The sequence below is a fragment of the Thalassophryne amazonica genome, chromosome 7 (assembly GCF_902500255.1).
Source record: "Thalassophryne amazonica chromosome 7, fThaAma1.1, whole genome shotgun sequence".
Classification (NCBI taxonomy): domain Eukaryota; kingdom Metazoa; phylum Chordata; class Actinopteri; order Batrachoidiformes; family Batrachoididae; genus Thalassophryne; species Thalassophryne amazonica.
The window spans coordinates 83105035-83120328 of record NC_047109.1 but is presented as its reverse complement, the minus strand read 5'-3'; the positions used below and the strand labels follow the sequence as shown (position 1 = coordinate 83120328).

Sequence of the window (15294 nt, the reverse complement as noted above, 5' to 3'; positions counted from 1 at the left end):
CAAATCGAGCTTCTATTTCTGGTGTTTTGTTTTTTTTTTGTAGCTGCTTGTGTTTGGAGACTGACTTCTATCACTCTTTCTGACTTCTATCGCAGTTTCTGTCCCTACCGAGCAGCGGGTGCTGCTGAGCTCCTCCACCGTCACAAAGCACTCACAGGCGGACACACTTCACACGAGCCTCGCGCCAGTCCCAGCTAGCGAGCTAGCTAGGTAGCAAGCTGCACATAATGGCAGACAATTTGAATGTTGTGGACCAGATTTTGGCGAAGCCATTTGATAGTCTTCCTTACGAAGAAAAACGTAGAGTTAAACAGCAGGGCAGATCAACTCCTCAGATTAATTTGGTGCAAAAGGTGGGGAAAAGTAACAGGTCTTTTCAGCTGTCCTGGTATGACAAAGTGAGCTAGCTGACTGGAAGTGCTGTAACAAATAAAATGTACTGTTGGCCATGCCTCTTGATGAAACCATCTCAGGGATGTGTTGTCTGGTCAAAAGTGGGTTTTGGAGATCTGTCCAACTTTGACAGGACATACAAAAGGCATGAAAAAAGCAATGAACATGTGAGTGCATGTGCAAGGTTAAGTTTCCTGGGCAGAGTCAGGGTTGAGCACGCAATCAATGAAGGCGCTCGCATTCAAGTGGCAAAACATAATGAAGCAGTTAAACAAAACAGAGCTTTCCTAAACTGCCTTATTGATGTGACTTCCTTGCTTGGCTGTCAGGAGCTGTCATTTAGGGGGCATGATGAGTGTTGAATCATCCAACAAGGGGAATTACAGGGAGTTTAATGAAACATTAGCTAAATATGACTCTGTCCTGGCCACACAATTCCAGTCATCAGCTGTGTTTTCTGGTATGTCCCATGCAATCCAAAATGACTTGATCTCTGCTCTTTCAGCCACTGTTTCTGATGAGATCAAGGATGAAATCCAGGCTGCTCTCTTTTTTGCATGGCAGGTGGATGAAACAACTGATATAGCTTGCCATGCTCAACTCTGTCATTGTTCGCTATGTGGATAGGGCAGGTAAAATTCAGGAGCGCTTTATTGGATTTTTTGATGTTTCTGGGGGAAGAGACGCTCAGTCTGTTTTTGAATTCTTCTTGCTGTTTCTGAAAGACATGGAGTTGGACAGTGCAATGCCTCAGGTGTACAAACTATTGTCATTAGTGGCAACGATTGGAGCTACATCTGCAGGTGTAGAGAGGAGCTTCTCCTGTTTAAAGCGGCTCAAGACTTACACCCACAACACCATGGGCCAAGGCCGTTTAAGCAGCTCTGCTGGCCATTGAGAGGACATTAGTCAAGTCTCTGGAAAAGACGCCTTGTTGGTACGACAGGGTCACAGATCATTTTCTTGAAAGGGAACGAAGGGTAGAATTTACGTATAAATAAACTGACACATTTTATGATGTAGGCCGAAATTGAGCTTCCCCTCCTTGAAAGACCAGCATCCGCCACTGCAGCGTAGAGTTATGTCATGTCCTTCAAAACATGGTATGTGTTCTCCAGCTGTGAGGTCCAGGTCCAGAGATTCCAACAGCAGCGGCTCGCGCGGACATGCCCACTTTTTTCGATAATCCCACAGAACAAAGTGTCACTCTCCTATTCTTTGCTCTGTGATTAATTTTTTAGTTATTTATGTAATTGTGTATGTACAGTAGTGTTCAGAATAATAGTAGTGCTATGTGACTAAAAAGATTAATCCAGGTTTTGAGTATATTTCTTATTGTTACATGGGAAACAAGGTACCAGTAGATTCAGTAGATTCTCACAAATCCAACAAGACCAAGCATTCATGATATGCACACTCTTAAGGCTATGAAATTGGGCTATTGGTTAAAAAAAAAAAAAAAGTAGAAAAGGGGGTGTTCACAATAATAGTAGTGTGGCATTCAGTCAGTGAGTTCGTCAATTTTGTGGTACAAACGGTGTGAATCAGGTGTGCCCTATTTAAGGATGAAGCCAGCACCTGTTGAACATGCTTTTGTCTTTGAAAGCCTGAGGAAAATGGGACATTCAAGACATTGTTCAGAAGAACAGCATAGTTTGATTTAAAAAGTTGATTGGAGAGGGGAAAACGTATACGCAGGTGTAAAAAATTATAGGCTGTTCATCTACAATGATCTCCAATGCTTTAAAATGGACAAAAAAAAAAACCAGAGACATGTGGAAGAAAACAGAAAACAACCATCAAAATGGATAGAAGAATAACCAGGATGGCAAAGGCTCACCCATTGATCAGTTCCAGGATGATCAAAGACAGTCTGGAGTTACCTGTAAGTGCTGTGACAGTTAGAAGACGCCTGTGTGAAGCTAATTTATTTGCAAGAATCCCCCGTAAAGTCCCTCTGTTAAATAAAAGATGTGCAGAAGAGGTTATAATTTGCCAAAGAACACATCAATCAATCAATCAATCAATTTTTTTATATAGCGCCAAATCACAACAAACAGTTGCCCCAAGGCGCTTTATATTGTAAGGCAAGGCCATACAATAATTATGTAAAACCCCAACGGTCAAAACGACCCCCTGTGAGCAAGCACTTGGCTACAGTGGGAAGGAAAAACTCCCTTTTAACAGGAAGAAACCTCCAGCAGAACCAGGCTCAGGGAGGGGCAGTCTTCTGCTGGGACTGGTTGGGGCTGAGGGAGAGAACCAGGAAAAAGACATGCTGTGGAGGGCAGCAGAGATCGATCACTAATGATTAAATGCAGAGTGGTGCATACAGAGCAAAAAGAGAAAGAAACAGTGCATCATGGGAACCCCCCAGCAGTCTACGTCTATAGCAGCATAACTAAGGGATGGTTCAGGGTCACCTGATCCAGCCCTAACTATAAGCTTTAGCAAAAAGGAAAGTTTTAAGCCTAATCTTAAAAGTAGAGAGGGTGTCTGTCTCCCTGATCTGAATTGGGAGCTGGTTCCACAGGAGAGGAGCCTGAAAGCTGAAGGCTCTGCCTCCCATTCTACTCTTACAAACCCTAGGAACTACAAGTAAGCCTGCAGTCTGAGAGCGAAGCGCTCTATTGGGGTGATATGGTACTACGAGGTCCCTAAGATAAGATGGGACCTGATTATTCAAAACCTTATAAGTAAGAAGAAGAATTTTAAATTCTATTCTAGAATTAACAGGAAGCCAATGAAGAGAGGCCAATATGGGTGAGATATGCTCTCTCCTTCTAGTCCCTGTCAGTACTCTAGCTGCAGCATTTTGAATTAACTGAAGGCTTAACACATCAACTGGCCTAAAGAGAAATGGAATATTTTGTGGACTGATGAGAGTAAAATTGTTCCTTTTGGGTCCAAGGGCCACAGACAGTTTGTGAGATGACCCCCAAACTCTGAATTCAAGCCACAGTTCACAGTGAAGCATGGTGGTGCAAGCATCATGATATGGGCATGTTTCTCCTACTATGGTGTTGCTACTATTATTGTGAACACCCCCTTTTCTACTTTTTTTTTATACTAACAGCCCAATTTCATAGCCTTAAGAATGTGCATATCATGAATGCTTGGTCTTGTTGGATTTGTGAGAATCTACTGAATCTACCGGTACCTTGTTTCCCATGTAACAATAAGAAATATACTCAAAACCTGGATTAATCTTTTTAGTCACATAGCACTACTATTATTTTGAACACTACTGTAATTATTGTAGTAATTATTTATATACCTGTTCTGGCTGTGGTCTCTGTGTTTGTAATGTAATGCGTCGTGTGCACCGAGCTGCGGTGTTGGCAAAGTAACTTTGAAAAGTTACTTCATTGGTTACTTTATAGTTATATTTTACAGTTACTTCATTAGAATGTAATTAATAAAGTAACTCAATCTAACTTGGTTATTTTTAAGATTTAGTACTTAGAAAAGTAACTTAGTTACTTTGCTGATTGCTCAATCTTAAGAGTAACCAAGTTAGATTACTAGCTACCTTATTAGTTACATTACTTATTAGTTGCAAGTTTTCGGCAGATTCTAATAAAGTAATTGCATAAAGCTGCTAAGAAGTAACTGCATAAAGTAACTATATAAACTAAAAAAGTAACTTGTCAAAGTTACTTTGACAACACTGCTGAACCGTTATTTCCAGCTGCCAGTGTGTGGCAATCAGCTGAGAGGTGCCTTGTTGTTCTGTGTGTGTTCAGACGTGGCTGGCCGGCCCCCATGTGATCATGTCTGCACATAATCAGTATCCCCCCCCCCCCCGCCACATATGTTGGTGTGTGTGTGTCACAAAACACAAGTACGCCACGTGTTGCCAATGAGAAAACTCGTAGTAAAAAGAGCAGAATCAGTCTGCAGGAAATAACTGCACCTGAGCCATTAATTCAGTAGCAAGAAATAAACAGAGAAGCAGAGATTACTAAGGTGCTCATCAGTAGCTAGCCCTGTGCTTCACTAACAGACCCAGAATTTAGATGTAATGAGACAGAGACCTGTTCCGTTGCCTGCAAAGGCACTAGAGTTATGTCACAGCATCATGCAGTCTGAAATCAACTTTAAAGATGCTGCTGCATAAGAGGAAAAAAAAAGATTCACAGTACAGGGAGCCACTGTGGAGGGATAAAGAGTCACAGATTGCAGACCCTTGATTTTAGGGATGGATAATAAAAGTTGTGGATCAGATGCAACGATGGCGTGTGGTCATCAGACCTAAACTTTAGAAATGAAAGAAACGGACAGAGATGCTCATTTGATGCTACAAGTAACTTCAACCACATCTGCTGCTGCGTTGCCGTGACAAGGTCCTCATGGCTGATGAAGCAGCACATTTGACCATTCAAAAAGGACGGCACCCACATTCAAAATGACAGCGAACATGGTTTGAAGGGTCCTCATGGCAGATGATGCAAATGGCCCAGTTGGATTCATTTATTTGTCATCACCTGAACATCTCGTTGGCCAAAGCGGCATTATGTATGCAAGCACAACAAAGTTGTTTTTTGGTTTGATCTGGTGCATCAAAGTTAACCAAAATTAGTTTATGCCTTTTTAATGTGTAAACGTACAACAGTATTGTTTTTGTGTTAATGATCTTTCTATTCATTCACTGACTGCATTTTCCACGCCGAGACGGTTCAAAAGTTTGGCATTAATGGACAGTCTGATAAATGTGGCTTTGCTGTAGTGAACTGACAGTTTGGCAGCTATTGAGGCAGAACACTGATGGTACTCTATGTTCATGTCTGCAGTGGTGGTGGAGGGAACTTTGTGTTGTCCACCAGTCTGACAGGCTACTCTACAGTTCTGGGTGCAGTGGCTCCCATGGTGCACCATGGCTATGGCTTCTTCTACCGCATCAGAGATGACAGGTACGAAGAAAAGCAAACACACCTTTTCCTCTGGAAATGTTTTATTAATCATCTTCAATGCTGTGAGGTTGCTGATGTGTGCACCAAATTTTCTGTCATAGACCACATTCTGTCAGAGCCTTGTTCAACTTCCAGTCTGATTTCTGCACGGGAAGAAACTGGATTTTTGGTCGTTTTTTGTTTTGTTTTTTAAATGGCAAATATGATTGAGGGGATCATATTTGCTCATTACATTTACAGACTAGGGCAGACCCAGGGGATATCAATTTGTGACTGTTATCAAAGGTCTTTCATTCTGGTGTCTGGTTTTTCCTCCAGGATTGTGGTCGCCATCTCTGCTTGGAAATCGTGCTACCACACAGATGCTGAATCACTGTTTAAGATCTTGTCCAGTTCCCTGCATGAAATGCTTCACCTCGCCACCACAGCTCAGCTCTAAGTACTCGAGAACAGAGGAGCAGAGTACTGAGCCTGTGCTTTTACCTTTGTCTCTCTGTTAATATACTGTATATTAAGCTAGAAGGTGCACTCAGTGCATACGACTACTAGGTTGATAATAGCAAAAAATTGTTACCTCTTTCAGTCAACAGGCACTTTAAACTTGGTCTTTGTGAGGTCTTAAGACTCTTGAAAAACCAAGGAACTAAGAGTTTTGTAGTATGTGATTTGGCCGGAAAATGTAATCCACCGCTACAAAATTTTCTTAATCTGCACTCTGCTTTTTGAGTTATCATGTACATTGGAGGCTGCTAAAATGGAGATAATTTGAAAAATATGATTAGGTGTACAAGTATGTGCTCTGGGAATGCTTTGCCATGATAATGTCCTTTTAAGATATTCTGACTTGTGTATTTGGAAGTCAGAAGTGATCATTTTGACCAGGTCTAGACTTCACCATTTGAACATAAAGGGTTGTATTACAAAAAACAAAAGGTACTCCTCCTTACATTATTTTTTTAATGACTTTGGTACATTCGGAAAGTTTATCCAGTTATGTCTTCCCTGAAACAAAGCAATATCTTGGTCTTTGCCCATTGTGGGGTATTAAAACCACACAGTTTTCTGTTATTTTATTTTTTTAAGTGTTATCTTTATCAATGTAAAGACATGAAAATGTTAATTTTTGACATATTAGTAAATGTGATGAAGAATGTAGCATGTGATGTGCAAGGTATGAATGAGCTGTCAATTGACATTTTTCTGCTTTTCATTTTGTTTTATCCAGCCAATTTTAAAAAGTTTGAATACAAAATTTTTTATACGTTAAGCATCATTTTATACATTTTAGAAACAAGATGATTCTTATTTAAATCACGATTCAAAATTGTGTATATTGGACAGTTACAATTTTCTGTGAACTTACATTGCATAAATATTACATTTTCATAATACTTACAATCTAAACATTCACAACTACATCGTAGAATACGAATACACACTTAGGTCCCAGTGTTAAGTGATACAGAATGAATCTAGTACACTGTTGGCATGTCATAAAGTTGCAAAATCAGTTATATAGTGTCGATATATTTCTCATGAGTATATGGAACCACAAATCAACTGACTGCCCACATGAGGAACAACAGCGGCATTCTCAGTCGGAAAACAAACACTAAATTGTACAACTATCAGAGAAACACTAACGATGTAAAATTATGATCCTAACAGGACCTTTGAACCAAAAAAGGGGAACAGCTGTAAGAAAGACTGGACTCCAAACAGGCTGTGATTAACACCTCAAACCCAAACTCTTCCACTGGAAGTGTTCTCAGAGTGAATGCAATGACAGAAGGCACATGTGCTCAATCCAGTCATGTTGGAAGCAGTGTGACTTGTAGTACTGCTCCCTGTCTCACTCCCTCTAGTGGCCCATCTGTGTGGTGACCAGTGTGTAATAGACTCCCTTCTTGGCCAGCAGCTGGTGGTGTGTCCCCTGCTCCACCACCACGCCTTGCTGGAACACAGCAATCCGGTCTGCGTTTTGGATCGTGGACAGACGATGTGCCACAACAATACACGTCCTCCCCTGTCTGGCCTGGTCCAACGCCTCCTGCACCACCTACAGACACCAGAGGAGACCAACTGACATGCTGAACGTTCTCTGAATCATTCTCTCTACAGCAGCTCGTACATTTGGTCAAAGTTAAATCATTTCACTTTTTTTTTTTTTTTTTTTATAAATTATCCTTTTGATATCAGCTTCTCTCCGAGCACCCCATCGTAAGCTTTCTCTACAACCACAAACAGTGCAACTTCTGGTCTCTGTGCTTTTGCATCAGCACTCTCTGAGCAAACACTGCATCTGTAGTGGTGTTTCTCAGCATGAAACCATGTACTTGCTCACAGACCTTTGCCTCTTTTTCTCAGCCTAAGCTGCACAACTCTTTCCCACAACTTCCTGCTGTGGCAGATCGGCTTCATGCCTCTGTAGTTACAGCAGCTCTGCTCATGACCCTTAAAAATCAGTACCACCACACTTTCCAAGATTCTGTGAAACAATTGGGTTAATAATGCCTCTGCCATCTCAAACTGATTCTTTTTGGTGGTATCTCTGTGAGCACACAGACATACACACTCACCTTCTCGCTCTCTGTATCGAGTGCTGAAGTGGCCTCGTCCAGCAGCAGCAGTTTGGGGTTGCGGAGGATGGCTCGGGCTATGGCTATTCGCTGCTTCTGACCCCCGGACAGCTGGGTCCCTTTGTCACCTGCTTGAGTGTTGTACCTCTGCTCGTACAGTCGACCAGTGAGAGAGCGAGAGAGGCAGAGAGGTACATGGTGTAAAATAAGCAAACCTGTGATGAAAAAAAAAAAAAAAAAAATGCTCCCACACACGTGCAGGTGAGCTGTACCAATAATAGCTGATAATGAGTTAGTCTTGTATAATGACTGACAACGACGGGCATATTACAAATGTGCCAGTTCATCTCTGTGTGGTCTTAAGATGTAAAAAATAAGTTGTAAGTTAGTCTATGGGCTAGATAAGGCCACATGCTCCCCCACCCCCCACCTTGTCTGGCCTGTACTGAGATACCCCCCAAAATAGAGTCAAAACACCCAGTTTAATCATCGTTGCATTTCATTTAACAAACACGAGCACACAGTCAGTGTCCATCTGATGATTTTTGTCCAATCTACATGAAATAACATCAAATATGTAGGCCATGTTTATTTGTCCATCTTGCTTATTTTTGATTATAAAGGGCCTTATGTTCAGTAACAGCACAAGCTGTGATGTCCACATGTGCTATATACAAGTTATTGACAGTTCCTAAAATTGTCCCCAAGGAAATTCTGTGTTAGAAAGCGAGTTCCACAGACAACAAAGGTGTGACTTAAACTCTGGCAAAAAAAGGAAATTCTGACCCATTTCTTGTTTGTATTAAATACGAGGTCTGTTAGAAAAGTATCCGACCTTTTTATTTTCAAAAACCATATGGATTTGAATCACGTGTGATTGCATCAGCCAAGCTTGAACCTTCGTGCGCATGCGTGAGTTTTTTCACTCCTGTCGGTTGCGTCATTCACCTGTGAGCAGGCTTTGAGTGAGGTGTGGTCCACCCCTCTCGTCTATTTTTTTTATTGTGAATAAATGTCTGAATGATTTGGAGCTTTGCTGCATCAATTTTTTTCCAGAAACTGTGAGAGACCTCCAGGTGGACACCGTTCGGAAAATTAATATGGCTTTCAGGGACGATTTTATGGGGATTACACAGATTAAGGAGTGATCCAGACGGTTTAAAGACCGCCCACAACTGCTGAGAGCGCGGCGCGCTCCCAGCCCCCATCGACAGGCTGACACCCCGCTGGAACAACCAGATCATTTCCAACGTGAAGGCTTTCTTGAGCCGGGACCTCGTCTGACTTTCACAAAAAGGCTGAAGATGTGGACATCAGCACTTTTTCAGCACATTCCACCGTTACAGGAGTTTTTTTCATGGAAAGAAAAGCGGAGGGACGCGCCACGGAGCCGTTCATTACGCGGGACAAAACCACCTCGGTGTTGGTCTCACAGGACGGCTTAAAGGTGGATTTCAGACAGCTGCTTTTCAGTCGTGTGATTATCCGATTGTGATTGTGCATGAGCTGGACATGCCCCAACGTGTCCTGTGAGGCTTCATCACGGCGTTGCTTTGCGCCATGCAGCTCCACCCCGACGCGCGGTGGAGCCCCTCCTCTTTCCATGACAAAAACTCCTGTAACAGTGGAATGTGCCGTTCATTTCTAAACTGGACGCTGTCTTGATCCGGTATGTCGTCATCAGCATTTTTTCGGCACACTGAGACAGACGTGCGGAGGAATTCCGCGCATTGCGGTGGAGCTGCATGGCGCAAAGCAACGCCGTGATGAAGCCTCACAGGACATGTTGTGGGCGGTCTTTAAACCGTTTGGATCACTCCTTAATCTGTGTAATCCCCATAAAATCGTCCCTGACAGCCATATTAATTTTCCGAACGGTGTCCACCTGGAGGTCTCTCACAGTTTCTGGAAAAAAATTGATGCAGCAAAGCTCCAAATCGTTCAGACATTTATTCGCAATAAAAAATAGACAAGAGGGGTGGACCACACCTCACTCAAAGCCTGCTCACAGGCGAATGATGCAACCGACAGGCGTGAAAAAACTCACGCATGCGCACGAAGGTTCAAGCTTGGCTGATGCAATCACACGTGATTCAAATCCATACGGTTTTTGAAAAAAATAAAAAGGTCGGATACTTTTCTAACAGACCTCGTACATGTATTCCCTTTATCACTTCTGGCTGGTCTGCTTCAGAAGAGATGGTCATCATCCAAAGCGGTCTCAGTGCAACAACACCACAGCTGTTACCTGTGGAAGGTCATCTATGAAGCTGTGAATGTTCGCTGCTCTAGCGGCTGCTTCTATCTCCTCCATGGATACAACCCGGCTGTTGTCTCCATAGGCGATGTTCTCAGCCAAAGAGCAATCGAACAACACGGGCTCCTGGGACACGATGCCGATGTGAGCTCTTATCCAGTGGATGTTCAGCTGTTTAGCATCTTTGCCATCCAGCAACTGAAGGAGAAATGACAGCACAGGAGTCGGCTTAACTCAACAGAAAGTCGTGGCAGCACTGTTTATGTGTATATTCAGTCAAAAATAATGTTTTCAAACAGAGGTCTTGTAATGACATGGGAACCCAAAAGGTGGCAGTAACTGATAAAATATCACAGGACATTGCAACAACAGTGATCCCATCAAGTTAAAGTCAAATAACGCTAGACATTGATTACACACACTGGACAGGGCTTGTACCGCCTCAAAGTTGCTGTATCACGAGCACTGTGCTATAAAGACACAATGATCCTATTGTTCAGCTATATCATTACCCACAATCTGTCTGACAGTACAGTAGGTGAAGAGGCATACGGTCATGATCGTTTTCTCACCACACGTCCTTCTCTGGGGTCGTAGAAGCGCTCCAGAAGCTGGATTGTGGTACTTTTCCCACAGCCACTGCTGCCCACCAACGCCAGCATCTCGCCCTTACGCACCTTCAGATTCAACCCTTGGAGGATGGGTAAATCCGGGCGTGACGGGTAGTTAAACTTAACACTCTCAAATCTCACATTACCATCAAATGTGTTCTAAAAAAACGAGAGAAGAATGCTTTTTTAAATGCAATACCACAATTCCTTTTCCTCTCCTCTTAGCAAGATTACTCAGAAACTAAAGGACAAATTTTTCAAACGATTATTGAAAACCTCACGGTCAGCCTGAAATATAAATAATTACATTGTAGGGCTGATCTCCCAGGAAGTTTTAAAATCATCTTAGTTTGACTTTTTTTTTTTTTAGCCTGGGCTGATGTATTTGATTTCATGATTGCCAGTCTTGTAGCGTGTAAACCTGCACACTTGTGTTAATGTACCGGTGACTCTCCGTCCTGTGACAGATTATCGATGGGGGGCTCTCGTTCGATCAGCATTATCAGGTGGGAAGCTGAGATTTTGGCCTTGGCGTAGTTTGGAGTGAAGGAATTCGCCTCACCGACAGCCATGGCACCGTACAGGACTGCAGAAATCACTCTGCGACAAGAATTAAAAGAGTCAAACACACACACAAGCATAGTTGAGGATTCCAAAAAGAAGTTTGACCCTTTACATAGTAAAGTAATAACATTCAATTATGCTGATGCATAACTGAAGAGGAAAAAGTAGTGCCCCCCCCCAAAAAAATTGTTTATTCAGAAATTGAGTTATTAAATTAAAAAAGTCATTTTCAAGTGTTGTTTGACTTTTGACTGGTCCCGTTAGTTCAGGGTCACCACAGTGGATCCAGTACAGCTCTGCATCAGGACATGAGACGCGTTTTATGTCTGAGGCCCGTTCCAATGCAACTCCAGTGAGAAACCCCTTTTTCAAATATAGCAATATAAAAAAAATAAATAAGCCACAACATGATTTCTTTAGAGGTGTCCATGGCAATGATCACTCATTAATACTGTAAGATGCACGCAGAAACTTTAACACCAGCACATTACAAGTTTGACACAGAGTCATGCAAACAGTTTTTGTGACTCGCTGATTGTACAATATATGGCTCCGTTTGGTCTGGACATTTGACCAAGTCTGTCTAAAACTGAACTACTTTATCCTTGAATAAACCAAACTCAATAAACCAGCTTAAACCGAAGTCAAATTCCTTGTATTCTGTGGATACTCTGCAAATTAAACCTATTCTGATTAATCTATAAATTGCTCCAAATTTAAACAGTTGACTTTGACCTTTCAGTCATCCAAGCTCAAAAGTTGTGACCAACAGATAGTGTAAAACTTCATATTATTGTTAATAGTAACCACAAATGCATCTTTAACCAAGTCCTGAAAAATAAAGAAATTTATTTATGCGTGAGTGTGTGACCGCGAGAGCGAACACACACACACCCTTTACAGTTGTACAGTGCAGCCAGAAAATAGTCACAGCACTTCGCTTTTTCCACATTTTATGTTACAACCTTACTCCAAAATTGAGTAATTTCTCCCCCCTCAAAATTCTACTCACAACCCATAATGACCACATAAAAAAATCATCTTTAAATTTTTTGCTAATTTATTAAAAAAGTAAGAAATCACATGTACATACGTATTCACAGCCTTTGCTTAATACTTTGTTGATGCACCTTTGGCAGCAATTACAGCCTCAAGTCTTCTTAAATATGATGCCACAAGCTTGGATGCCACTCAAGGACATTCATAGAGTTGTCCTGAAGCCACTCCTCTGATATCTTGGCTGTGTACTTGGGGTCACTGTCCTGCTGAAAGATGAACTGTCGCCCCAGTCTGAGGTCAAGAGCGCTCTGGAGCAGGTTTTCATCCAGGATGTCTCTGTACATTGCTGCATTCATCTTTCCCTCAATCCTGTTTAGTCTCCCAGTTCCTGCTGCTGAAAAACATTCCCACCACCATGCTTCACTGTAGGGATGGTGCCTGGTTTCCTCCAAACATATCACCTGGCATTCTCGCCAAAGAGTTCAATCTTTGTCTCATCAGACCAGAGAATTTTGTTTCTCATGGTCTGAGAGTCCTTCAAGTGCCTTTTGGCAAACTCTAGGTGGGCTGCCATGTGCCTTTTTACTAAGGAGTGGCTTCCGTCTGGCCAGACTACCATACAATCCTGTTTGGTGGATTGCTGCAGAGATGGTTGTCCTTTTGGAAGGTTCTCCTGTCTCCACAGAAGAATACTAGAGCTCTGACAGACTGACCGTTGGATTCTTGGTCACCTCCCTAACTAAGGCCCTTCTCACCCGATTGCTCAATTTAGATGGGCGGCCAGTTCTCGGGAGAGTCCTGGTGGATCTAAATTTCTTCCAATTATGGAAGAGACCACTGTGCTCATTGGGACCTTCAAAGCAGCAGAAATGTTTCTGTACCTTTCCACAGATTTGTGCCTTGAGACAATCCTGTCTCTGAGGTTTACAGACAATTCCTTTGACTTCATGCTTGGTTTGTTCTCTGACATGCAACTGTGTGACCTTATATGTAGACAGGTGTGTGCCTTTCCAAATCATGGCTAATCAACTGAATTTACCCCAGGTGGACTCCAATTAAGTTGTAGAAACATCTTAAGGATAATCAATGGAAACAGGATGCACCTGTGCTCAATTTTGAGCTTATGGCAAAGGCTGTGAATACTTATGTACATGTGATTCTTAGCTTTTTATTTTTAATAAATTTGCAAAAATCTAAAAAAAAAAAAAAAAAAAAAAAAAAAAAAAAAAAAGCTTTTACAGTGTCATTATGGGGTATTGTGCGTAGAATTTAAGGAAAAAAAAAAGAAAAGAATTTCATCCATTTTGGAATAAGGCTGTAACATAAAATGTGGAAAAAGTGAAACACTGAATACCTTCTGGATGCACTGTGATGTGGTTACCTCACAGTTCAAAGTACACAATATCTAAAGGTCATGTGTCTGAGTCACTGTTTTGCACACAATCACAACTACCATCATATAAATTGTGGAGAGGAAAAATTATAAAAAAATAAAAAAATGCTTGGTACAGAAATAAATGTTTAAATGAATGTACATATAGAATGACAAGAAATTTTAAGCATTTCATTCATTTTTCTATACTCGCTTATTCCTATCAAGGGTCTGGGAGCCTATCCCAGCAGTCATAAAGCGCGAGATGGGGTACACATTGGACAGGACTCCAGTCGGTCACAGGGCCACACAGATTCTGTATTTTTTGGTATATAATTCACTCCGGATTATACGTAAATTACAGGTATTAAAAATAATTTCAAAACTGACTTATTCACTCGAAAATACAGCTTTAATTTGACAAGTGCTACATTAAAGAATTCTAAATGTTCTATTGTTCAAGTTGACCTATTTTAATACTGAGATAGTGTACAGGAGGCCCAAGGTTGGGCTCTTGAAAAGAATTTAAAAATCAGGCTGTGGGTCTGAAGCGTGCGAAGCACTTTGTCTGGATGAACCTGCTAAAATGTTGTGTGGGTGTGGAATTCATATGGCTCTTGTTTCGCAACTTTATAGTCAATCAGAAGCTTAAAGTACGATGAACTTTGAAGACCCTTGTTTTATAACTTGTACAATATAAACCAGAGCAGAAGCTCCTCCTCGTAATAAAGCTTGACACAATAGTGGCAGCCTGAAACGTGTGTATGTTTCATGCGTAAATCTTAGACCAGGTTAATGATTACCATGTGAACCACCTCTCCTGCCAGCTGCATCTCTTTTGTCTCACGTTACCATCTATGATCTGTGAAGAACCTTGTCTATAAAACTAATGGTTAATCTCCCGATTATGATGAAAACTGTCCTACTGTCACTGGTGTACTCACAGAAATACTGATTCAAAATCCATCCTTTTTGCCATAATGAGCCAAGCACCGAAGCGGAAACATCCTGCATAAGCAAAGTAGATCATGGCCTGGGAGAAGGAAAAGGTAATGCCGTACACATGGGCCTTTTTCTGGGAGTTCCTATAGGAGAGGGGGAAAAAAAAAACAAAAAAAAAAAAACAGGATTTGGAGAAACAAACAAACAAAAAAAAAAAATCATAGAAATAAAAATATTTCTATTGTTGTGACAATACAAGTTCTCCTACTTATATGGAATTTGGAGATTTTCCTGGTACAGAGACTCAAACTTTGGTTCTCTGGTGAGTGAGGCAACTGTGCGGATATTCTCAATTGCCTCTGTAGCAATCTGGAAAAACACAGCAAATATACAAATATTAGGGATGGAAAATAAACATGAAACTAAACGCTATTTTACATGCCCCAAACTGTGTACAGTTTAACATAAAGGAAAAAAGTCTGTTGGGGACCATATGCCAGTTATAGTTCATGATAAAAAAAAAAAAAAAAAAAAACGTTGGGTAAGCTCTTATAGATATCTAGGTGTTCACTTATGGCCCAGTCACATGGCACACGACGATTCCTGAACGAAGGGAAAAAGTAAAAAAGTCACAATTCATTGAGAAAAGGTGGATGAAAGAGCT

The 15294-nt window shown here is 41.5% G+C and overlaps 2 protein-coding genes across 6 annotated transcripts in view; one reads left to right on the top strand and one right to left on the bottom strand.

Moving 5' to 3' along the window:
- Positions 1–6538, top strand: part of crot (carnitine O-octanoyltransferase) — a 32796-nt gene extending 26258 nt beyond the window's left edge. For 4 of the 5 annotated variants that reach the window (XM_034174828.1, XM_034174831.1, XM_034174830.1 and 1 more), the window contains exons 16-17: positions 5187–5306; positions 5625–6538. In XM_034174828.1, coding sequence (XP_034030719.1) covers positions 5187–5306; positions 5625–5745 — 241 coding nt within the window. In that variant the 3' untranslated portion in view covers positions 5746–6538. The remainder of the gene's footprint in view (positions 1–5186; positions 5307–5624) is intronic. The other variant, XM_034174832.1, reaches the window with a different exon arrangement.
- The window catches only part of abcb4 (ATP-binding cassette, sub-family B (MDR/TAP), member 4), a 46141-nt gene continuing 37096 nt past the window's right edge, over positions 6250–15294 (bottom strand). Inside the window, exons 22-28 of the mRNA XM_034174826.1 lie at positions 14899–14999; positions 14633–14773; positions 11197–11353; positions 10715–10912; positions 10134–10340; positions 7886–8032; positions 6250–7365 (exon numbers count right to left, since the gene is read on the bottom strand). Of these exons, the coding sequence (XP_034030717.1) occupies positions 7168–7365; positions 7886–8032; positions 10134–10340; positions 10715–10912; positions 11197–11353; positions 14633–14773; positions 14899–14999 (1149 nt within the window). The 3' untranslated portion in view covers positions 6250–7167. The remainder of the gene's footprint in view (positions 7366–7885; positions 8033–10133; positions 10341–10714; positions 10913–11196; positions 11354–14632; positions 14774–14898; positions 15000–15294) is intronic.